This window comes from Cucurbita maxima, unplaced genomic scaffold (assembly GCF_002738345.1).
Source record: "Cucurbita maxima cultivar Rimu unplaced genomic scaffold, Cmax_1.0 Cma_Scf00038, whole genome shotgun sequence".
Classification (NCBI taxonomy): Eukaryota; Viridiplantae; Streptophyta; class Magnoliopsida; order Cucurbitales; family Cucurbitaceae; genus Cucurbita; species Cucurbita maxima.
In genome coordinates this window covers 783,753-807,479 of record NW_019272054.1, presented here as the reverse complement: position 1 = coordinate 807,479, position 23,727 = coordinate 783,753, and the positions used below count along the sequence as shown (strand labels likewise).

The following is a 23,727-nucleotide window of genomic DNA, read 5'->3' as shown; positions in this document are numbered from 1 at the left end:
AATTTTCATCAAATATGTGAATAATTTGGTTGGCATTATTTCTACACATTAATAAATTCAATATCGAGATAAGGGGTTAATTAACATTTTTCAAATATGTCAAGAAAATATTTGCAAAAATACTTGTTTATTGTTTAAATATTAAAAATCGATTTATTGTTTTTAAAAAATATGATTTAGTTTTGACATTTTATCCATATTTTAAGATCGAGATCTTGATATTTTTGTCATTATTGATATCTAAAATTTGAAATTAGTGGTGCATTTGATCATCATCACTATTATTATTATACAATTAAAGATATGAAAGAAAACTTTTTGCTTTAATTTTGTACTTCGTCACAACTATTCAGACCAAAGTAAATATAATAATAGAGGGGTGTACTCTTTCGTGTACGCATGTGATCAAAACCATAGATATAAAACATCATGATCTAATATTAGAGATGTAAACATCATAATATAATGGATCAAAGTATTTATATAATAAAGTGGTGTATTTTTTCATGTATGCATGTGATCAAGACCATAGATATAAAACATCATGATTTAATATTAGAGATATGTAAACGTCTTGATATAATAGTGGACAAAATATTACTATCTAATGAAGTCGAGATATGTCTAAAAAGACAATCTTACCTCCTTTACTCATTAAAATCTTATAAATTCATTCTTTAAATAGTTACGAGGTCGAATCGGGTAGTATACGAAAAACTTATATTTTGGTTGTTTGGTAACATCTTTTTGAGTTTTTAATGTAAATTTTTATAAGAGAATTTAATTACAATGGACTTCAGCAGACCACTTCAAGAAAAAAAAAAAAAGTGCTTATCTAAATAAACCCACCCATTAATATTAGTGTATAAATAACTTATCCAACATAATGTGCTCAAATACTTTATTTTAAAAAGTATATTACAGATAGACTCTGACAAGTAAAAATCAAATACTTTTCTAAATAGATAATTATAGATAATCACTAACAAATAAATTATCTTATCTAACTAAACTTTAATTTTGAATGTTGTGAATATTTTACTTGTTGGTTTAGTATGTGAAAGGGCACAAATATACGACTTAATTTAAAATAGTCAGTTACTTTATACTATATGGTATATTTTTTAACATTTGTTCAAGGTTCTTAAATTTTGATTTAGTGTTTCGTAGCTCAATTTCATATCTAATAAGTCTTTTGTTAATTTTGGGAATAATTATGGAACCGACAGACCGACCAATGCACACTGATCAGTTTTGGGAGTTTGTCAAAGCTGTTGGGGTGTTTTGATCAGCGGTGGGACTGATTAGAAAGAAGACGAGAAAGAGAAAGGAGAATGACAAAAACATTTCAACGATAATAATGATCGACATTGACGTCGATCGTGTCTTGGAAGATATTAGAGTGTTCAAGTGGATCTGTACTAACGACCCATGTGATCTAGTAGAGAGAGATTAAAGAACTAAATAACAAATATCGAACGGGGAATATCAAACCTGGACCTCATAATGTTTCAGCAAAACCTTTTCTTTTCAGTGTGGTGTCTTAAACAGGGCTCTACTGACGATGCCGGTGGCCTCAATATAGCGTTCCATGCACCTGGAGATGCAACTGCTCTCGCTCCCACTTAGGCTTGACCCTGGCTTTGTGATGCACTTGTCAAAGCACTTCACTCTTAAGGTCTGCGAGAAAGTGCGAGTTAGCAACTCAAATTTGCCCAAATTGAGGGAAGATAATTAATAAATATAAGAGCATTACTTAGGTCTATCTTAAGCTCAACCCATCTTTTTGCAGCTCACTCAAATCATATTTCAGCAAAAAAATTCAAAAATAGTTCGAAAAAGAATAAGAAAGAAGAGTTTGTCACGTGTCACGTGTAGTCGGACATCTAGGTGGGCTGCAAAAAGATAGGTACAGCCCAGAGACTGGCTCATGAATATGGGAATTTGAACCTCCAACTTAAAGAAAAGGATTACCTACTAATTACTGTTAAGCTAGAAAATTATTATCAAGAAGATATTACAAAGAACACACAAGGTGCAAACTACAGAGAACCCCAATGTGTATATCAACTTTTGCAGTCCCCTCTCCACTCTAAATACAGCAGGTTCCCAATGAGTTTTGTAATGGCTTCCTCCAAGAGGCATATGGGGTACTTAAGTCAGCAGGGCGATTAGCCCCTTCAGTGGCTTGTCTAATACCTGGTTGTGACACCTTCGGATCACAAATATAGATACCCAAATCATAACTTTCCTCACATTAATCTTTAAGGTTCAAGAACATGGTAAAAATGTGAAGAATATTGCAGAGGCCATCTGTCCATTTATCATTCTAGGCTAACAAGCATGAACACTTTAGTTCGTTAGAGTATCCATGTCTGAAAAACACTTCGACACTTGTTGAACACGTATTGGACATTTATTAGTGCAATTGACGTGTTAGACACCAGTTATACAAAGTCAATATAGGTCCAACGTCCTTCTGATAGGCACGCATCCAAACACTTGATTTGGAAGCCCTTCCATCTATGTTTTTTTTTTATAAAAAACCAACTTGCATTGAGAAAACAAATGAAAGAATACAAGAGAATACAAAAACAGAGCCTATAAAAGGGTGCACCCCAGAGTAAAGGCTTCCAATCTCGCAAAATGTGACCTAGTGAATAGTTACAAAAGGCACTCATTACCGACGCTTGCAGAGCTACCAAAGCAGACTCAGGTGGAGAAAAACCCTGAAGTTTGATCACGGAAAGATTTTGGTTTAGTGTTGAAAGGTTATCCCATTCTTCCATTTCCTTTCAAAGAGTCCTATGTTATAGCTTTTTCAAAAATCTCCGAACATGAGGTGGTTGCAACGATTGAGTAATGAGCATGTGGCTGGCGTCTAGCTTTTCTACTACTAGGTTCGCCTTTGGGAGGGTGTGAATGTTTGATTAATCCACCACACCCAAATAGTGTGAAAGTTATCTTATTTATAATCAAATGAATTACAAAGATATGAAAATAGTAATAAATGGAAATAACAATAAATGGAAAGATACCTATGATAATAAGGCAAATATCTAAAAATATCAAATATAATATATATGGTAAACTATAATTTATTACTAAATATCCTTAACACCCCACCGCAAGCTAAACGTCGGATTTAAACGAACGTGAAGCTTGAATCTGAAAAATTCAAAGAGGTTGAGAAACACTTTTCATGAAGATGCTAACAACCCGGTTCTTGGCTATCAAAAATTGCAGAGGGATGCTGCCTTGGCTTCGGCGAGAATATGTCTAACCCATGAAGAGGGATTGTCGCTTAGCGACGATGCTGCCTTGGCTCTGGTGAGAATATTTATAACCCCAAGAAGTAGAAGGGGAAACCTAGAGTAAGGGACAAAGACAATGTTGAAGTCGGAAGAGTCGCCACATTGGGCGAAGGAGCCAATTTTGGCGAGAAGGGCAGTCGGAAGAGTCGCCTCATCGGGCGAAGAAGCCAATTTTGGCAGGAAGGGCGGCGGCAACTTGGTTGGCGAATAGGCCAGTGCAGCACCCAGATTCTGAAGGTAAATCTCTGCAAAAGATTGATAGGTTGATTGGGAAGAAAATGAGAGAGACTATATTGGCCAAGGGGAAAACCGATTTGGTTGGAAAATGTGAGGTTGTATGTACAGAGTATGACGAAAGGTGATTTGGAGGTCAATAGGGTGGAGCCGAAGAGTAATCAATCGGCTCCGACTACGGCAGCCATGAAGACTGCCCCTGCGGCGTCAAAACCAGCAGGGGTGGTGGAGAAGAAGATTAGAGGATTCAAAAGCCATTGAAAAGAAAGGATCGAGGTTGTTAAACCGAGAGAGCTCTGATACCATGTGAATGTTTGATTAATCCACCACACCCAAATGGTGTGAAAGTTATCTTATTTATAATCAAATGAATTACAAGGATATGAAAATAGTAATAAATGAAAATAACAATAAATGACCAAAATGGTGTGAAAGTTATCTTATTTATAATCAAATGAATTACAAGGATATGAAAATAGTAATAAATGAAAATAACAATAAATGGAAAGATACATATGATAATAAGGCAAATATTAGATATTTGCCTTATAATAAAATATCAAATATAATATATATGGTAAACTATAATTTATTACTAAATATCCTTAACAGAGGGAATCGGAAGCAATCCTTCTACGAACCAATTGTTGAGAAAGTGTAAGCGTGTAGGAAATTGGACCTTTGGAAGAGTTTATTCCTGTCAAGAGATGGAAAATTAACTTTAGCCAGATTTATCCCGAGAAGGGGCGGCTATTTTGGCAAAAGTCTTGAATGAAACGTCGGTAGTAACCAGCTAATCCTAAGTAACTAGGTATCTCAACGACAGTAGTTGGACAAGTCCATTTGGTAACGGCTTCCACCTTGACACACCCTTCTTAGATACCACATGCCCAAAAATGAAACTTCGCGTAACCAAAGTTCACACTTCGAGACCTTGACATATAGTTTGTTTTCACTCAGAATTGTCAGGATCTTTCTCAAGTGCATATGATGTTCTTGATCTGTCTTCGAGTATACCAAAATATAGTCTATGAATACTATGACAAAAATAACAAGACATTTCTTAAACACTCAATTCATCAGTTCCATGAACACTACAGATGCATTAGTGAGTCCAAATGACATAACATGAACTCATATGGCCATAGCTTGTTCTGAAAGTTGTCTCGGTATGTCCTCATTTTTTATCTTGATCCAGTGGTAACCTAACTGTCAATTTTTTAGAACATTGTTGCTTCCCTGAGCTGATCGAATAAGTCCTAAATGCGTGGAAGAAGATACTTGTTCTTCACCGTTCTTTTGTTCAGCTCCCTGTAATCGATGCACAAGGGCATCGAACCATCTTTTTTCTTGACAAATAATACCAGCGCACCCCAAGGAGAAACGCTGAGTCTAATAAATCCTTTATTAGTTGTATTAGAATTCTTTCAATTCAACTAGCGCCATACAATACGAGACCTTAGAGATAGGACTCATACTTGGTTCCAACTCTATTCCAAAATTAACATCTCGTGACGGAGGAATTCTTGACAAATCCTCTAGGAACACATCAAGTAATTTATTTGCAACTGACATTGTGGTTAAGGGAGTTTCTTCCTTTTTGGTATCCATGACACTAGCTAATACGACCCACGCTTCGTGCTGAACCAACTTCTTCGCTTTCATCATTGATATCACTTCAGGCATAATTCCTAAACTCATACCATTGAATTTGAAACTGGTCTTGAACGGTGGCGTAAATATCAGTTCTTTCTTGTAAAAGTCTAGGATAGAATAATTTTCCACTAACCAATCCATTCCCACAACATCATATACAGTCATGTGAACTACCATTAAATCTACCTCTAGGTTAAGTCCTGATACTAACACATAGACTATCTTTTACCCTATAAGCAGCAATCAAGTCCACCCTGGCCGAGGTGCTAACAGAGAATTCATGCAACAAATGTTTTGATACAAATTTTTACGTTTTAATATAAATTTTGCTTAATGAAAACATATATAAATGAATGTGTAGATCCCGAGTCAAATAGTGTTAAAGAAAGGTAACCAAGAACAAATAGTGTACCTGTCACCACCGCATCAAAATTCCCAATATCCTTGCCAGTAGAGGCATAAGCTCTTGTCGGAGGACAGTTTTGAGTAGGATCCGCTATGCTTAGTCTCCCCTGCTGGTTTCCAAAATCATTCGCGCAACCTCCTTGGCAATATTTAGTTGTGACCCTCCTTTTCACATTGAAAACAGGCTCTGGTATGGGCCAAACATTGACCCCAGTGATTTTTCCCACACTCATTACACTGAGGTCTATTATATGGTCGGCTTCCATTTCTTTGCTGACCACGCCTAGTATCACGGTACTGTCTGTCAGGTCGTTGTTGTGGCTGTAATGGCAATGGATCATGACAATCAACCTAGTCATGACATTGCTTTCGTTTCACTGTCGATGGAGGGGGTTCAGGAGATTCATCAACTCCCTCTATGGCCTTAGCGGCTCTCAATGCAGCAACATAGGTAGTAGGTGATAACGTCTCAACAATATGGCGGATCCTCTTGTCCAACCCACGTACGAACCACCATGTTGTTCTGTAGTCAGTGTTCACCAACTCTGGGGCAAAATGTTTCATTCTGATAAACTCCCTAGCATATGTGGTAACAGAACGCCCCCTTTGACTTGAGTAAACTTTTGCTGCATACGAAATTGAATGTCCTCAGAGTAGTACTCTTCCATAAAGGCATCCTTGAATTCCGCCCACGAGATTACACATCCCTCAAGACTAATAATCTCGCTGGTGGACTGCCACCATAACTCTGCATCATCACGCAACATGAATGTTACACACCGCACCTTTTGATCATCAGGGCAATTGATCAACTCAAACACGATCTCTATAGATCTCAACCATAATTGTGCCACGGTTGGATCATCTGAAGACCCATTAAAGGTTTGAGGGTCAACCCTCTTGAAATCTCGCAAACACTTTGCTTGTCTAGTTGATGATGAAGCATTTCTCGGTTGAGTAGTAATCATAATTTGCACAACAGCTTGCAATGCTTCTATTAGAGCAGCAACAGGGTTTGGTGCGGCCTGAGGTATCGCTGGTGGTGGGAGTGGCACAGTTACATCGGGCTAGTTTACAGAATTATCCCGTTTCGAACCTCGACCTCTTCTACCACTTCTTCTACCCATAGGTGGGGGTCGTCCCCAAATTTCTCCACCTCGTGTTCTAGGTGGCATACTCTATACAAAAGACGTAACTACTAAGTTACTTACTTAATTAATAGGCTTCAATAAACAATCATACAAATACATGTCACACGTACGTACAATCTTTACATTATCATAACCATCGTATTATACCTGTCATAACATATTTAATCTTGTGACGTCATATAACATATTTAATCTTGCCACATCATAAATCATGCTAACATTTACAACATATAAATTGTATCATACCTTAATTAAAATAGTAAAATTAACATATTGCATGCATCATTTAACTAAACAATTATTATCCTTTAAAAGCATACCAAACGGTGACGGTACTTTTGTTGGAGAACCCTGGAAGTATGCTCTACCAAATCTAAAACCTAGGGCTCTAATACCAAACGGTAACTCCCTAATTTTCTTAACCTAAACATCTTAAATCATAAATTACGGAAATTCATAATAAACATCTTTAAAATAAGGGTATGGACTTGCCTAATCAATTCAAAACATGAAATTCGGGGCAGGGTTGGATGTATGGTATTTTTCCACACATGGGCCCACCAAACAGGCTCGTATACGTACCCCTGGGCTCGACTTGGTCGAACACATCGCATTACACTCCACCAGATGCCACAAAAAGAAAATGTCTGCATGATATCATGGCATACATAAATATCAAATGTATGCATCCATACTAACATAACATAATGGGGAAGTATCCCGATGCATATGACATACAAACATGCATGAGGTCCTGTGATTAACTCCAATAGTAAGGTCACTTACTTGGTTGGCCTTGGCTGAAGTCTCTAACAATTTGGTAGTCGTCTCGAAACTACAATCTAACACCTAACTCTTACCTATGAAAATTCATATAACATGCTTAGGGCCTATTAACTTAACTTAGCTGGACATCATGCTTAATTCCAATATAAGCTCCTAAGCTAATTAAACTTGTAAAAAAAGTCTTACTAACCTCAAATGACTTAGATAAGGTCAAAAATGGATTCATAATGATCGAAAACCTAAAAATCGATATATTATAGTATACCGAGCCGTCTAAGCCGAGAAACTGAGCCGAGCAAAACGATAAACCTGAGCAGAGCAAAACGATAAAGCCAAGCCAAGGATGCATTGAAGTCGAGCCGAGGATGCATTGAAAGGAGTCGTGGTTGAGAGTTGATCACGTGTTGGCCACGTGCGGCGTTGAAGGAAAACACGGGCTGTCAGGTTGGGCCGAAACTGAATGGACTAGACCTCCTTTGGGCTGGACAACGTAAACAAACTTGCAGCTTAGACGCGCGATGGGTATGGGTCGCGACTGTTGAGCCACTGGGTTGAAGGCTAAAACAACGTGGGCTGCTGGTTCGCCTGGGCTTAGAACTTGTGGGCTAAATCGAAACGAGTAGGGTCTGAATGACTGACCCAACTCTTCATCTTCTTCGTCCGAAAGTGCAGTCGAAAACCCTCGTTTCTTTCCCATTCGTTTCCGACAAGATTTCCAGCGCCAACTTTGTGCAATTTCGTCGTCATTTGTCCACAGGAGATTTACACAATAAAACCACAATATTTGTACGCTCCTAAATGGGAATAAATACCTTGCACAATAAAACCACAATATTTGTACGCTCCTAAATGGGAATAAATACCTTGCTGAAAATCGCGTGATTTTCGACAAGATTAAATGTCTATATATATATTTTTTTTTTTCCAAATCAATCCGTTAGAGATGATAGCTTCCAAAAACAAGTGGCAAGAGAAATTGAAAGCACAATCATTTTAAGGGCTCTTAGTCCCATATTTCGGAGTGCATTCAATTTTTTTTAATAAGTAGTACAAGACAAAGGAGGGCAAAGGTAACAAAACCCTGTTTTGGAAGGATCATTGCCTGAACATTGAACCTTTATGTCCTTCCTTCCCTAGTATATTTAGCATGCCGAAGTCCAAAGATCCTATGGTAGATCAATGCTAGTTGGGCTTAAATAGTAGCTGAAATTCAAATTTTAGAAGAAATCTTGGGAATCCAGAGGTGAAAGAGAGGGCTCAGTAAAAGTAAGGTAGGATAGTTGCCTTTATATAATTAAAAAAAATAAGTTTTTTCCCCTTGTTTTCAAGTCTTGCTCTATCTTGTTTTTTCACTACTGAATCCTGTTTTTGGTGTTTGACCGAATGTGACTTTTCATGGATAACTAGCTTTCCAGGACTAAGTAAAATTATTTTTCCTTTCAAGATCATGATTTGTGTATAATGACATCAATGTGCAATGTGCCTAACCAAACTAACCTTTACATCCACCCCCATAATATGGAACCACGTTCATTCAAGTTTCCAGCTGTTTTGTAAGCATTTCCTAAGAATAAATGACCTACGATTGTCCCATCAAATCCTAAAATGGCCTATTTGTCTATAGTCCGTGTCTGGTGGTCATCTCTAGTTTTTGATGAGGGCAAGAAAGGTTCAACCACGACTGTTTCTCAAAACCTCGAGAAATTATTTATAATCATCCACTTCCACCTTCATTAACTCTTCCTCGTGTGTTAATCTTGAAGAAACTCTGAATCACAACAAGAGAGAGAGCCCCCTTCTACCCGTTTATGTTAACCTCAACATGAAATCAGCTAGAATGACTCATCGAAAATAAGTTTAAGGCACAAAACTACAAGATTCTTGTGAACTAATAATCACCAAGAATGACTCATCGAAAAAGAAATTCTAGAACACATGGACTTAATATTTCTACATCTTCAATTAGAAAAAATAAAATATGAGAATATAAAAAACAAGTTCGAACTAGAACTGAGAAAAGAGAACGCAAACGATTCCGTTTGATGTTGCGTTAGAACACTACAAAATCCAAAATCTAAAATCGACAGCCTAAAAACTGGCATCGATTAATTCCTACATCTCATCGTTAAAAGCCAGATCGCATCGCTATCCAAACATCAAAACCAGAAATTACTAATTGATTTCTCTAATTTCAACCGTCACATAACACGCAATAGCGAAACGCATTCATTAAACCGACTACTCTAAGAGGTCCAGATACACATACAGATCGATGACTCAACCAACAAATTTGGAAGAAAAGAAACAAGTAGAGTGAACTTGAACCTCAAGAAACTCCTCGGCGTACGCCTGAGCAAGCTGAGTCTTGAGCTGGTCCCTGAATTCGTTGGGCGAAAATTGGGAAGAAGAACCGCTTGAAGGCGATGAAAATGAATCCATTTGTTCGGAGCTTGCAAAACCCTATAAACCACAGCCCTTTTGTATTTGAGGCGACGGCTGTGGGCCGCGTTTGGTGCCCTTCAAACAACCTAGCTGAGCCACTAAACTAGTTTCGAAAATGGGCTCAATTCTTGGAAAAGTGCTCAAAAACACCCAAAATCAAAAACTTAAAAAAAAATAATTAATTAATTTCTTAGTCATTAAAAATTAAATTCCTTTACAAAAATCTAAAAAAAAAAAAAAAAATTATCACGTAGAAAAATAAGGGTAAAATATGGGGTTTGCAATTGCATGGAGTGCGAGGTGTCACGGTCATACTTTTCAAACCATATGATGTCATGATTCTGACACGATCATCATCACTGTTAGTAGATATTGTCTGTTTTGGCCCGTTATATGTCACTTCTAACCTCACAATTTTAAAACAAGCCTATTAGAGTGAGATTTTCACACCCATATAAGAAATGTTTTGTTTCCTTCTTTCCTTCTCCAACCGATGTGGAATTTCACAGTCCATTTTAAAACTGTGAGGCTGACGGCAATATGTAACGGGCAAAAGTGGACAATATCTACCAGCTGTGGGCTTGGCTGTTACACTTTTTCATCCGGTTATACAAATTCGTTGAACCTTAAGCGAAGTTCTTCTTTGCCGATTGAGCAAACTCGTGGAAACTAAGCTTCGAATGACAACTTTAGTCAGTTTGCCTCTCCTCTCCACTACAAGCAGTTTTGAAGGAGATGCACGTTACCGTCACGAACCCTTTTTCTTTAAATCTTATTTTGGTCATCATTTCTTCCTTTAATGTCTAATAGGAGCGCTTTAAAATGCTACTATGAAATACTCAAAATACTAAAATCAATAGTAAATTAATTTTTTTCATTAGAACATATAGTATAATTGGAGCTCACATAAACTCTCGATTTCATGACGGGATGGAGAATGATATTCATTCGACACTTGAAAAAAAATTGTAAGAGGCTTGGATACCGAAAATAGATATCGCATCTCGTGCTACTAACAGAGACCAAAGATAACAAGGCTATGATCTTTGTTGTTTCTAAGACAAACATGGAAATATAGTTCTAATGATTTCTGCAAGCCAAACATATCTTGTTGAATAGTCTTCGAAGAGTGACATAAAACATGAAGTCGTGAGCTTCCAAGTAGTGGAAAGAGACCAAAACGTTATCGCATGTTTGTTGAAGAATGAGTTGGACTACATTAAGGATTGGACGACCGCTTTCGCTATTGAAAAATGTGTTACGAAAAAGACTCAGAGATATAAAACTGATTACCATTTTTTTCAATTAGTTTTTTTATTTTTTTAAATGTTATTATAAAGGAAATAAAAAATAGAAAAAGAAAAAAGAGAAAAACATGATGAAATGGGTCTCAAATGGAAAAAAATATTGCATCATTTTTTAATAATTTCAGCGACGAAATTAAGTAAAAAAGAAAAAGAAAAAAAGAATAAATAGGTACTTTAAAATAATCGCAAAATTGGGAAAAGGACCGAAAGTAGAAATAAACTCAAATTGATAGATCACTTTAAAGTGCTTCAAAAGATATCACTTAATGGTCCTTCTAATAGAACTTTTCTTTTTTTCATCTTCTTTTATATATCACTTTATTAATGTATTTAAGTCAAAATTAGTTCAAATCTTCCTCATCTAATTGATTGTTATGTTTGAATCTTCGAACAAAATCGTTCCTCAGAGTGGGTCGCACCAAGAGAATGTCCACGTTTCGTCGCAAAGCTCATTTCGAGTTGTGGATCATAAAGGGTTTGTGTGATTAGGTGTCGGAGTTCAAGGGTCTTAGTACCATCTATGTGCGAAGAACCATGGAAGTGACTACAATGAGTAGAAATCTCAATTACTGACCTAAACGACGAGCAAACACTCAAATGTGTGAGAGCAATGGATCTTATCCATAATAGATGACAAATCTGAACAATAATATGTAAATAACGGTCAATCTAAATAATTTTAAGAATTGAAATACTTACATAAAGTTATTTTTTTTTTTTTGCCCCCAACCTCAGCAATAAACTAGCCTTTAATGAGGTAATTTTTACACAGACAAAGGGTATAAAAGGAAAAGAAAAAAGAGAAGAAAAAGAAGAGCTTTTGTCTCAAATTATAGCTAAGTCATGATGATAAGTTATTGCAAGTGAAAGGTCTTGATCATGTGAACCAAATATTCAAAATATCTTAGATACTATTTGAGAGTATTTTGAAAAATAGCTTTTTATTTTTTGTAAAAGCATTTTCTCATTATTTATTTGTGCGTTATGAATCATAAAAATGCACTAAAAATCTTTTTTTTCTTTTTAATGAAAAAATATATTTTTGTAAAAAAGAATTTAGTTCTAAATTTTTTTTTTATTTATTTTTTTATTTTATTATTATTATTATTATTATTATTTGTCCATGAGCTTTGAAAAAGTGTTTAATAGATTTTCATATTTTAAAATTTATTATTTATGTCTAAAAAATTTAAGAAAAATAAAAAGTTTTTGAGAATAATTGATTATTAAATATAAATTTGAATTTTATATTTAATGAAGGTAAAATTAAAAAAAAAAAAAAAAAAAAAAACTTATTAAAATTCAAATAATTTATTTGATATTAATTAAATAAATCTATATTAACACAAAGTAGAAATAATTAAATAAGCTAACCAACACCCTANAAAAAAAAAAAAAAAAAAAAAACTTAGATATTAAATTTATAATTTTAAATAGTTTAAAGTTCAAAGGTTAATTTTGTAATTTAACCTATAATTTTTTTTTTTTTTTAAAGATTTGCTCTTTTCTCTTTTATAATATGGCAAATCTTGGGATCATAAAAAAAAAGAAAATAAAAATAAAAAAAGAAAATAAAAAGGATGAAAAGACATGTCAATATGTGATAAAAATGATGGGGGTGGGAATGAATGGTATTTCGAGCTCTATATATATATATATAAATTGAAACGAATAGATGTTTGGATCGTTCACTCATTCTAGGTCACCGTCACACTCTTCCAGGACCATTACTTTCGTTCGATTTTTTAATAGATTTATACTTCAAATGTAGTTTTAAAACGTTTATGATAGATTAAGAGTAAAATAGCAAACATTTGACCAATGTTTCAAAATTACTCTCCGTATAAAAATCTTGTTTAAAATTTTGCATAGAACGTGAAATCTAAAAGTGTGGGGTTGTGGCAAAAAATAAAAATTTGGATCGTTCATCAATTTTAGGTCATTATCGTACTGTATTAAGTTTCTAACTTCCATTCAAAAATTTTACGATAGATCAAACTTAATTTAATACCTTTTAAAAAAATAAATATATTTTTGAAATAAATTGAAAAATATGAGCTGCCAAACATATATGCAAAGGTTAGTAAAGATGAAAGGAAAAGTTGAATGTCTCAAGTTCCCAAATGGCTTTACTTTTTTATGTCATGGTGTACTTATTTCCTCCTATAGTTTTAATAAAGGAAGAAATATTATGACTAATCATTAATGTCCTTTTTTTTTTATTTTCTAAATTAGGATTAAATTCAAATATTTAAATCTTTCTTTCATAATAATATAAACAAAAATAATAATTATAGTTACTCATTAAATACTATATTGATTTTAAACTATGATTAATTAACTAATTTGTGAATATGTTTTAGGCTAATATGTTATATTACTATATATATTGATTTTAACAAAAATGAAACCACGTCATAATATAAAACATTATACTTATAAAAAAAATAATAGACATTGTCTTTTTTATGCTTTTCCTTCGAGTGTTCTCTCAGTTTTTAAAACGCATCTATTTGGGAGAGATTTCTACACTCTGATAAGAAATACTTCGTTCCCCTCTCCAACATATGAGATTTCACAATCCACTCTCCTTAGAGACCCAACGTCCTTTCTGGTGCATCGCCCGATGGCTGACTATGATACCATTTGTGACAGCCTACGCCCACCTCTACCAGATATGGTATCTTTAGACTTTCTCTCAAGATTTTTAAAATGCATTTATGAGGAGGAGGTTTCCACACTCTGATAAGGAATGTTTCGTTTCCCTCTCCAACCGATGTGAGATTACACAATAATGTAATTATGAAATTTAAAATTTCACCTCGTGGGCTCTCATATTTATACTTATCTCCTTTGAACAACTATTGTCGAACTCATACAATACGTCGATGATGTTAATGGGAGATATGTAATGATCTTTGGCTAACCTAATAGCCTGCTTGAGATCCTATTTCTTTTTGGGTAGCTAATCATTGGATCATTGGATCAACCTCGTGGTCAACCAAGGTTTTGAGCTTGGTCGGTTTGAGTTTGGTGAGTTACTAACTGTTCGAGTAACTCAAACTAAACACGTTTATATTCTTTTTTGAAACATAAACAACATGGTTAGTGATCAAAACACGAAATTAAACACTTTCAAAACGACATAATATGAAATAATAATTAGCTTTTTAAGATACATAGGGTAATAGAATGAGATTCTCTTAAAAATTAGGTTAACTTCGGAGTGGAATATGTTATGCCAATTTGATTCCTTTGTTCGGAAACAAAAGAAGAAAATAATAGAGAATTTTGGTGAAACATTTGTTACTGTTAGATTCCAAAAGAGCATTAATTAACGGATGTGATTGAATTCAATAGTGAGATGTGAGATAAGAAAAGAAGCAACAAACTTAATGGGTACATTTATTAGGGTTTTGAAAGAATGTGAAAGGTGGAGAAGAGTGGGTAACCATGAAAATAAATTTATAACCAACGGTCATCAACATTCAGAAACCAACAAAGAGTACTTTCAGATGGTCTAGAATAACAGAATCTTTATGGTCTGTGGTTGTCGGTCGTAAACATGCTCTTAATATAGCCATGTTCGAAGAATCTTTGAATGTTGAACAAAGATGAGATTTGTGGTTGAGTAGGAGTTTTTCGCATGGTTCGAGAATCTCATCAATCTAGTCTATTCAAACCAAACCATAAAGGTTGAGTTTGGGTCGAGTTGAATTTTTGAAAAACTGAGAATTTCAGTAGATTTGCAGGTTGACATGATTTGACCAACCTAAAAATAGGGTTACAATCTAATCTAATCCTATACAACTTAAGATTCTTTTGAAAATCAAGAATATTGAACCTTAGCTGATGTTAGTGAATGCATTGTGACTTATAAATGTTTGATGTTTGAACTTTTGTGAGATTTTAGTTATTAACGTAACATGTATTATAAATAAGTATGTTTTTTTAAAAAATAACTCGACAGGCAAACCCAATCCAATTCAACTAAAAAATTGAGGGATGAGCTGAGTTAAATTGTGAACTATTTTCAAATTATTCGAGTCACCAACCCAATTACCATGAGCTTTTGGGTTGGTCCAAAAGATTTCTCCAACCCAACTCAACCCAACTTGTATACATCCCTATAGTTGAGCTTTATTAGATAAATAGTATGCTTCATACAAGAGAAATTAACTTTGTTTGAGGCTTTCGGGGTAAAACAAAAAAAAAACAACGTCATGTAGCTTCTTATGCTTAAATTTTACAATGTTATTTTATAGAGATATGTGGTGGATCATTCCTTATAAACATGTGAAATTCTATTCCTACTCGACGCGTTTTAAAACTTTGAGGGAAAACATAAAAGAAAAAGCCAAAAAAGAACAATAAGTAAATCAACCAAAATAACCTAAATGGCAGTTGCGTCAATCCGCTTAAGATAGATACCTAAAAGAACGACTAATTTAATAGACTCATAAACCACCATATGAGAGAAAACAAACACCAAAGACATGGGTATGACATTTCTCAATTTTGGTTTAGAATATGTCCGAGACTACATTTTGATGTAAGTGAGAGAGAATGACGAATGATACCACATCTGAATGAGACCGATCGATAAGATGACTAAGTTTTTCAGCGACTCAATCATAAAAATTCTATGTGAGTGGGGACACCATCAGATTTCGAATCCTAATTTAAATTTTAAATAAGAGGATAATAAAACGTGTTTCATAAGCAATAATCTACGATGTTTTCATATCTTCGAATAATATTTGAATAATATTCATAAAATAAAACAATATCTTTACAAGTTGGAGACATGGTGCAAGAGACTTTGGCTTTAGCTTTACACTTGTCATGTTTTTTTTTTTTTCTTTTCAACAAAAACCCTTTAAGATTTGACGTATTGTTCTTCATGTTTAAACCCTAAAAATCCCCACTTTCTCACCTCTTAAAAGCAAGTGTTTATAAAGCTCTCTTCTTGGAACTCAAAACCCTAATTCAAACCCTAATTCAAACCCTAATTCCCTCTTAGTTTCTTCTTCTTCATTGACTTCCATGCAAAGAGTATCAAAAAGCTCTTTAAATTTAGACCACAAAATAAAAAAGTTGCGATATGACACAAAATGGACAAAAAAATGGGAAAAGAAAATACACCATTTTAAATATGTTTAAATGTACACTGGGAGTATAACACCATAGAGATCAAATAATATATTAAACTTCTCTTCTCCACCACCCCTTACAAAAGGCTAATATATAGCTTTGTATATATGCCTTCCATTTTACGTCTTTTGTCGAACAAAAATAAAATACAAATTAAAGAGTTTTAGTAACGACTCATGTCCAAGATTTAGATTCGGTACTTGATGGTCGCAACATTGTCCTACATCTTCTACGATATGATCACGTTACTTACTCATTTCTTCTAAGAGTGAAGATTATCTCCACAGATCAATTGAGTCTTCTAGCATGTTTTATCCTCTCTAATATGTATCTTCGAAAAATTCATATGATTGAATCATCAGAAAAAAAAACTGCACCTTATTGGTGTAGGTAGTAACTTTCTATTCTTTTAAGCCTTTCTTAGTCATTCTATCCTTACGATTACTTTCTGTGAGATCCCCGTTAGTTGGGGAAAAGAACAAAGTATTCTTTATAAGGGTGTGGAAACCTCCCCTTAGTAAACACATTTTAAAAACGTTTAGTGTACCAGCGAGGACGCAAGGCCCCAAAGGTGGGTGGATTGTGAGATCCCACATCGATTGGAGATGGGAACAAGTGCCAGCAAGGACGTTGGACCTCGAAGTGCATGAATTGTGGGATTGAGGGGAGGGGAAGGATTGTGAGATCTCACATCGATTGGATAGGAGAACGAAACATTCTTTATAAGAGTGTGGAAACCTCCCATAGCAAACACGTTTTAAAAACTTTGAAGGGAAACTCGAAAGGAAAAATTTAAAGAGAAAAATATCGACTAACGGTGGGCTTGAACTGTTACATTTTCATTATGACGTGATATAAGTTAATTTATGTACCTCTTATTTATTCGGTAACACATATTTATTTATTTGTTGTTAGTTGAAAAGGGGAGAAGAGGGAGGAGAGAATAAATTGGACAATTAAAGTTATATTTTTTGTAATAAAAAATATGAAAGCTGTGGTTGCTTAAAGACATTGATGTGATTTAAAGGAATTTTAATCTTGCTTTGTGCCCACTTATTCTACAGGCTTATCAGCCCCCCCTCTCCCTTGGGATCACTCCATTTAATTTCTCCCACAGACCAAGAACAAGAACAGAGCAAGAACAGAGAGCTGCTCTTTTGTGAAGCTTTCTAAGTTTGAGCAAATTTGTGAAGAACCAAAAAAGAAGGGAAAAGTTGGGATTTTGGAGTGATGGGTTTATTTAGAATGAAGGGTTTAAAGGATTGCAAGCCTTTGATGGTGATGGTAGCCATAGATTTTGCTTTCGCCATCGTGAATATTCTGCTCGAGACAGTTCTTGATCATGGAATGAACCATTTGGTTCTCATCACTTATCGTCTCTCCATTGCTGCCATTTCCTTGGCTCCCATTGCCTACTTCGCCGAGAAGTAATCTCTCACAACCAGTTATTTCTTTTTGGCTTCTGGGTATCGTCTGGTTTATGATCCTTTTTGCTCTGTTTTGCTCTGTTTTACTCTGTTTTTTGGGTTTATAGGGACGGCAGAGCCAATCTCTCTGTTCGAATCCTCTGTTACTTGTTCTTCAGTGCCATTGTTGGGTCAGTTAAAACCTCAATCATCTCTCTTTTTAGGCCTATTTTTCTGTTCATTTGTCCATTGATTTCTGTTCTCTGTTTCTTTCAGGGCTTCACTCACCCAATACTGCTTTCTTCTCGGCATCCAACATACCTCTGCCACTTTCGCCTGTGCATTTGTCAACATAGTCCCTGTCGTCACTTTTCTTCTTGCTCTCCCATTTGGGTATCTAAACATTTAGCTCCAGCCCGTTTAGAAACTGGAAAGTCATTTCAAACTGACTCTTGAAAGCTTAACTTTAAACAATCGAATCGATTCTCTTTGTCCCGAGTTCGTTAATTTTCGACTCGTGGCAAATGAGTCGATTTCGACTGTACTTCAAACGCTTTTACTTGGCAGCTTTTTAAAAGTGGACCTAGAACACAGTCTTTTCCTTAACTCCTAAGCTTGATATTTTTTTTTTTTTGAATCTGAAAAAATTTATGGCGCCGACCAAGTTGAGCTAATAAAAAAATTTCTCCGGTCAGGTTGGAGTCGGTGAAGTTGAAATGTAGCAGTGGGAAAGCGAAGGTGATTGGGACGATGGTGTGCATCTCCGGCGCTGTGCTATTGACGACGTACAAGGGGCCGGCATTGGTGAACGCTTCGTACGCCGCACACGCCGTCGGTGGGAAGGTGAAGACTAAGACGGCGGAGAGTTGGACGGTAGGGTGCATAGCCCTGGTGGCTGGAACTCTACTCTGGTCGTCGTGGTTTCTGTTACAATCGAACATCGGGAAGAGATATCCGTACCAGTATTCGAGCACTGCCATTATGTCCGGCTTCGGCGCCGTCCAATCCGCCGTCTTGAGCCTCTCCACCGGTGCAAAGCTCTCCGCTTGGGCTCTCACCGGAAAGATTCAAATTCTCACAGTTTTGTACACGGTAAGTTTCACAAACCCAACAAAATCAGAGCCACAATTTGCATGCATGCAAGGAATTGAAGACGTTTAAAGACTAAACTTGTAATTTAACCTATAGACTTCTTATAGTTACATTCTCATCGACACAGGGGATGATCGGATCAGGAATATGCTTCGTGGGAATGTCGTGGTGCGTTAAGAAGAGAGGTCCAGTATTCACAGCAGCGTTCAGCCCATTGGTTCAAATAATGGCAGCCATGTTAGACATTCCCATCTTGCACGAGCCACTCCATCTCGGAAGGTAATTTACCTCAACAACAAGTTTGAAAATGATTTTAGTTTTTTGCTTTTGATGTTGCACGCAATAAGATCTGACTTTGAATGATTAAAAACACGTCCACAATAAGTGGTAAGCTTTTATACCATCTCTCAATCATGTTATGATATTACGATTCTCGATTTCATCGCGATATGGACGGAAACAGCTTGTTGGGGTCAGTCATTGTGATAATTGGACTCTACATTTTACTATGGGGAAAGAAGAAAGAGATGGAGAGCTGTGCTTCAAAAGTGGTGGTGGCAGAGGAAATTACTGCAACAATTACTACTCAAGATCAAATGATGAAGGAATCACAACAAGATGAGCCCTAGAAATCATAATCAATTAAGAAGATGAAACCACAAAGATTTGAGACATGGGGTTCTGTTCTTTGTAATTTTTTTTTTTTGGCAGTGTTGCTGATTCAAGAGGGGCAAACCCAATAGAGTGGTAAAACGAGATCAAGAATCGAACTTGGTTTTAATTTTGAGTTGTCAATCTAAACCAAACGTTGTAATAGTTAAGAATATATACTATTATAAATGCATACTTAACCTATTTAATCCGTTATTTTTCAGGTCCGACTAGAAATACGGGGATCCAAGAAACCTAGCTCGAAGATCGTTTCTTAATAGTTAAACTACTTATTTAAAAGTGACCCATGTTTTTTTTTTTCTTTTAGTATTAACTCATTGACTAAAAATAATAAAATAGGTTTTTTTTTAAAAAAATTTTAATAAGAGAACAAATAAATAAATTATTATGATAAAATAAGATTAATTTAATTAAAATGAGTGGAGGAATAAGAATTTGTACCCCAACCAACATGAACACAATAAAAAAGAGTATATATCATGGGAATAATTCAAGAAAGTTCTCATTTGTCTCTTTGATTATTATTATTTTTTGAATTTGAGAAAAGCAATTGAAAAGGGTCGCCGTGGACAGTGGTTGCGGGTCTCTTTCAATATGGTAGTGAGATTTGGCGACTGAATTTTTAAAGCAATACCCTTTTGTAATTATCTCATAATTTACGCATCTTTTTGCGTAAATAAATTGGATTTTCTTTTGTCCGTTTGTTTCTCTGTTTGTTTTTTTCAGTTCATTCAGCGTTAAATCCATTTTTCCCTAAGCGGCCAGTATTCACGACGCAATTCCTTTTCAATTCTCACCTAAATAAAGAAATCTCGGGTTGGAATTTTTTCTCTTCTTTTTCCTCATTTCAGCTCTCCCTCTCTACTGCTTCAATCGGTCAAATCTGAGTCTCCCCAGGTACGACCCCTTCTGATTCTAATCCCTTTTGTTCTTGATCTTTTTCCTGTTGCTCTGTTAGCCTTGTTCGTGATTTTGTTTCTGATTTCTGTGTGTAATGCGGCTATTTCAATGGGTTTTTGTTTCTCGGTTGTTTGTTTGGACTGGTAGATGAAATTTTGGTTTGATTTTGTTGGTGGGTTTTGATTTCTGAAATTGGGTTTTGTGGCTTGTGGCTTGTTTCTGATTTCTAACTTCAAATGCGGCATCTAATGCGATCTTCACAATGTATTGTGTGTATCATTTGTTTGTTTGGACTGAGAATTTTGGTGGGTTGGCCTTGTTTTTCTTGTTCGTTTGTTCTTTAATTGGTGTTATGGGACGAACACTGAGTTGCAGAAATTCTCTGTTCAATTTAGGGTGAGACAAAATTGGGCAAAGACTTTTGTTCAATTGATTCAAGTTTGTGGAGTTTGAACTTTGAATGACCTTTCAATATGTTGAATGATTGCCATTCAAATGATGTAAAGGCCAATACCAGCGCCCATCAGAACAATGAACTCGACCTTGAGAAGCAGAGAGTGGCTCAGCCATCATCAGCATTGGAGCTATCTACCAGTGATGCTGATGCTAATACACCTACTCCTCCATTGACAATTGTTGTTTCTACTAGCTCTCAAGAGGCATTGTTGCCTAAAAAGGAGCTGTTGTCTGCCACTTCTAGCTCTGATGAGCAGTGCAGGTACATTTGAGTTGCTACTCTTCCATGAAAAATGCTCTTCTAGTTGTTTGTTCACGTGTTTGCTTGTCAAACATTGATACTTTCTGCGGGTTTTGTTAAGTAACCACTAAATCGAAAGAAGCCGTGAATCGAATATGTGATCTATTAATATGGAGAGGGAACGATTTTGCACGAGAGGAGAGTTTGATATTATGTGAAAGTACCACTATATATAGCTTTAGGTCGAGGTTCAACAGTTAAGTCATTTAATCCCCCTCTTAGGTCGGAGGTTGAATGTGAGATCCCACATCGGTTGGGGAGGAGAACGAAACGTTCTTTATAAGGGTATGAAAACCTCTCCTTAGTAAACGCGTGCCCGAACGAGAAAGTCCAAAGAAGACAATATCTCCACTCATATTTGTTGCATGGAAGAACAAAAGATTAACATCTTCTTGTGGGTTTTGGCATTGTAATGCTGTTGGTTTTCAATCTTACCTATGTTGTACTATATTTCAGAATTTGTCAGCAAGACAAGGAAGAAGTCTTGATAGAACTTGGATGTCATTGTCGAGGTGGTCTCGCAAACGCTCATCGGACTTGCATAGATACTTGGTTTCATACTAAAGGATCTAACAGATGTGAGATATGCCAGTAAGTCGCTCGTTTTGAGGATGATATTCATTCACTTAACACAATCATATAGTTTGAGGGGCAGTTTGAAATGTAATTTTGATACGATTTTCAGGGTCGTAGCGGAGAACGTAGCACCTCCACAATCACATCATGGTGTAGGTATTCTATAGCTCTTGCTGCTATGATTATGCTTAGTTTTCAATTTCTAGCCTTTTCCATCTTCATCATCCCTAATCCTAAAACTTATAAGCTTCTTCTTGTCTCACACATCTTGTATAAGCATCTTTCATAAGTTTCTCGCCCGTCATCACATAAAGAGATTGTGAGATCCCACATTGGTTGGAGAGGAAAACAAAACATTCTTTATAAGGGTGTGGAAACCTCTCCCTAGTAGACGTGTTTTAAAATCGTGAGGCTGACGACGATACGTAATGGGCCAAAACGGACAATATCTACTAGCAGTGAACTTGAACTGTTACAAATAGTATCAGAGCCAGACACCGGACGCTGGCCCCCAAGGGGTGGATTGTGAGATCCCACGTTAGTTGGAGAGGGGAACGAAATTTTTTTTATAAAAGTGTGGAAATCTCTCCCTAGAAGACGCGTTTTAAAATCTTGATGGAAAGCCCGGAAGGGAAAGCTCAAAGAGAATAATATCTACTAACGGTGGGCTTGGGCCATTACAGATGATCAACATCATGTTTTAGTTTTGCATTTGCTACAATTCCGTACTTTCTTTTCCCACATTATGAAAAAGTTATCATGACATTATCATCTGTAATCTTTGCTTCTGATTATTCCTTTTATGAAGTGGAATAGTGAATACTTTTAAATAACCTCGTGTCGCGTTACAAATTCAAATTATTGATTCGTTTTGAACTTACGATGTCCTGCTGGATGGATATCGTATTGGAATAACCCGAAGTTTGATTATTCTGTATATTTGTGAAGCACAGACCAACTACTGGATGTGGAGGATCGATCCGACCTACAGAAATCAAGAACCCCAAAGGGTAAGACTTTCGGTTTTCAATGATATGCTTGTTTCATGGGTAGTCAAAAAACTCGAACCTTGTTCGTGTAACTCTTTATGCAGCAGCACTGCTTCAGTCCACTTTGGCTGGCTTTTACCATCCTCATAGGGGGTCTGTTACTGGACATTCTTATATCCATCACCCTCGGTGTTTCTGCGTTGCCCGTAAATATCATCATCGGTACGTTGACGATTTTCATCGATCGAGCTATTGTTTCTAGTTTCGTGTGGTGCTTTTTATGGTTATTGAAAAGGTTGAAGAACAGGAGTTATTGTGGTGCTTGGACTTGGAACTGTGTTTCGACTTGCTGTGGAGTTCGTTCAGGAGTGGAATTCAACGAGAGTATCGCAAAGGGTGGAATCAAATGTCACCATTGGGTACTTTCCAGCTATATAGTCTGTGACTGTTTGTTTCAATATGAAAAATAAAACCATTAATAAATAATGTCAAAATATATCTTAGTTTTGTCTTTTTTTAATCTAACACATATTAGTTAAAGATATTGTGTTGATAATAAATTGGTAAGTCAAATTGACGTTTTTCGGTAGATATCGGATATTTTCTGCTTTAATTTTGTTTAATATTGGAAGACTAATAGAGATGTTCACGGGTGGGGCAGAGATGAAGAAGCCCTCTCCGTCTCCATCCTCCATAAAATTCTTTATTTATTTTTACGGGAACGAGGGGATTCCCTGCGGAGAATTTACGGGGATTGGGTTCCCGCAAGTAATTTTTACCTATTTATTATTCTTGAAAAAAATGATTTAAAGTTTTTATTTTTTATTAAAAGAAAGTTGTAAAAAAAAAACTTCTAATAAATTAATATATTTTATAAACAAATATA

The 23,727-nt window shown here is 35.7% G+C and overlaps 3 protein-coding genes across 7 annotated transcripts; 2 read left to right on the top strand and 1 right to left on the bottom strand.

Annotated features, from left to right (window-relative positions):
* Window positions 1-1,329: 1,329 nt before the first annotated feature.
* Window positions 1,330-10,057, bottom strand: LOC111469108 (mitochondrial import inner membrane translocase subunit TIM13). Its single transcript, XM_023114351.1, has 2 exons — window positions 9,872-10,057; window positions 1,330-1,680 (listed from the first exon to the last, which is right to left on the bottom strand). The coding sequence occupies exons 1-2, from the start codon at window positions 9,983-9,985 to the stop codon at window positions 1,531-1,533; spliced, it is 264 nt and encodes an 87-aa protein (XP_022970119.1). The 5' UTR covers window positions 9,986-10,057; the 3' UTR covers window positions 1,330-1,530.
* Window positions 10,058-17,477: 7,420 nt separating this feature from the next.
* LOC111469063 (WAT1-related protein At4g01440-like) lies at window positions 17,478-19,899 on the top strand. 2 transcript variants are annotated; one of them, XM_023114294.1, is made up of 6 exons: window positions 17,478-17,876; window positions 17,984-18,046; window positions 18,132-18,248; window positions 18,551-18,947; window positions 19,075-19,226; window positions 19,823-19,899. In XM_023114294.1, exons 1-6 carry the CDS (start codon window positions 17,680-17,682, stop codon window positions 19,830-19,832), a joined length of 936 nt encoding a protein of 311 aa, XP_022970062.1. In that variant the 5' UTR covers window positions 17,478-17,679; the 3' UTR covers window positions 19,833-19,899. The 2 variants fall into 2 exon arrangements, with proteins under 2 accessions (XP_022970062.1, XP_022970061.1); XM_023114293.1 differs by lacking the exon at window positions 19,823-19,899 and adding an exon at window positions 19,411-19,814 and having other exon boundaries at window positions 17,480-17,876.
* Window positions 19,900-20,325: 426 nt separating this feature from the next.
* On the top strand, window positions 20,326-23,430 carry LOC111469084 (E3 ubiquitin-protein ligase MARCH2-like). Of its 4 annotated transcripts, none has more exons than XM_023114321.1 (7): window positions 20,326-20,516; window positions 20,915-21,237; window positions 21,733-21,867; window positions 21,962-22,008; window positions 22,806-22,862; window positions 22,949-23,063; window positions 23,149-23,430. In XM_023114321.1, the coding sequence occupies exons 2-7, from the start codon at window positions 20,993-20,995 to the stop codon at window positions 23,309-23,311; spliced, it is 762 nt and encodes a 253-aa protein (XP_022970089.1). In that variant the 5' UTR covers window positions 20,326-20,516; window positions 20,915-20,992; the 3' UTR covers window positions 23,312-23,430. The 4 variants fall into 4 exon arrangements, with proteins under 4 accessions (XP_022970089.1, XP_022970088.1, XP_022970091.1 ...); XM_023114320.1 differs by having other exon boundaries at window positions 20,328-20,516; window positions 22,946-23,063; XM_023114323.1 differs by having other exon boundaries at window positions 20,329-20,516; window positions 21,962-22,004.
* The last annotated feature ends 297 nt before the right edge of the window (window positions 23,431-23,727 follow it).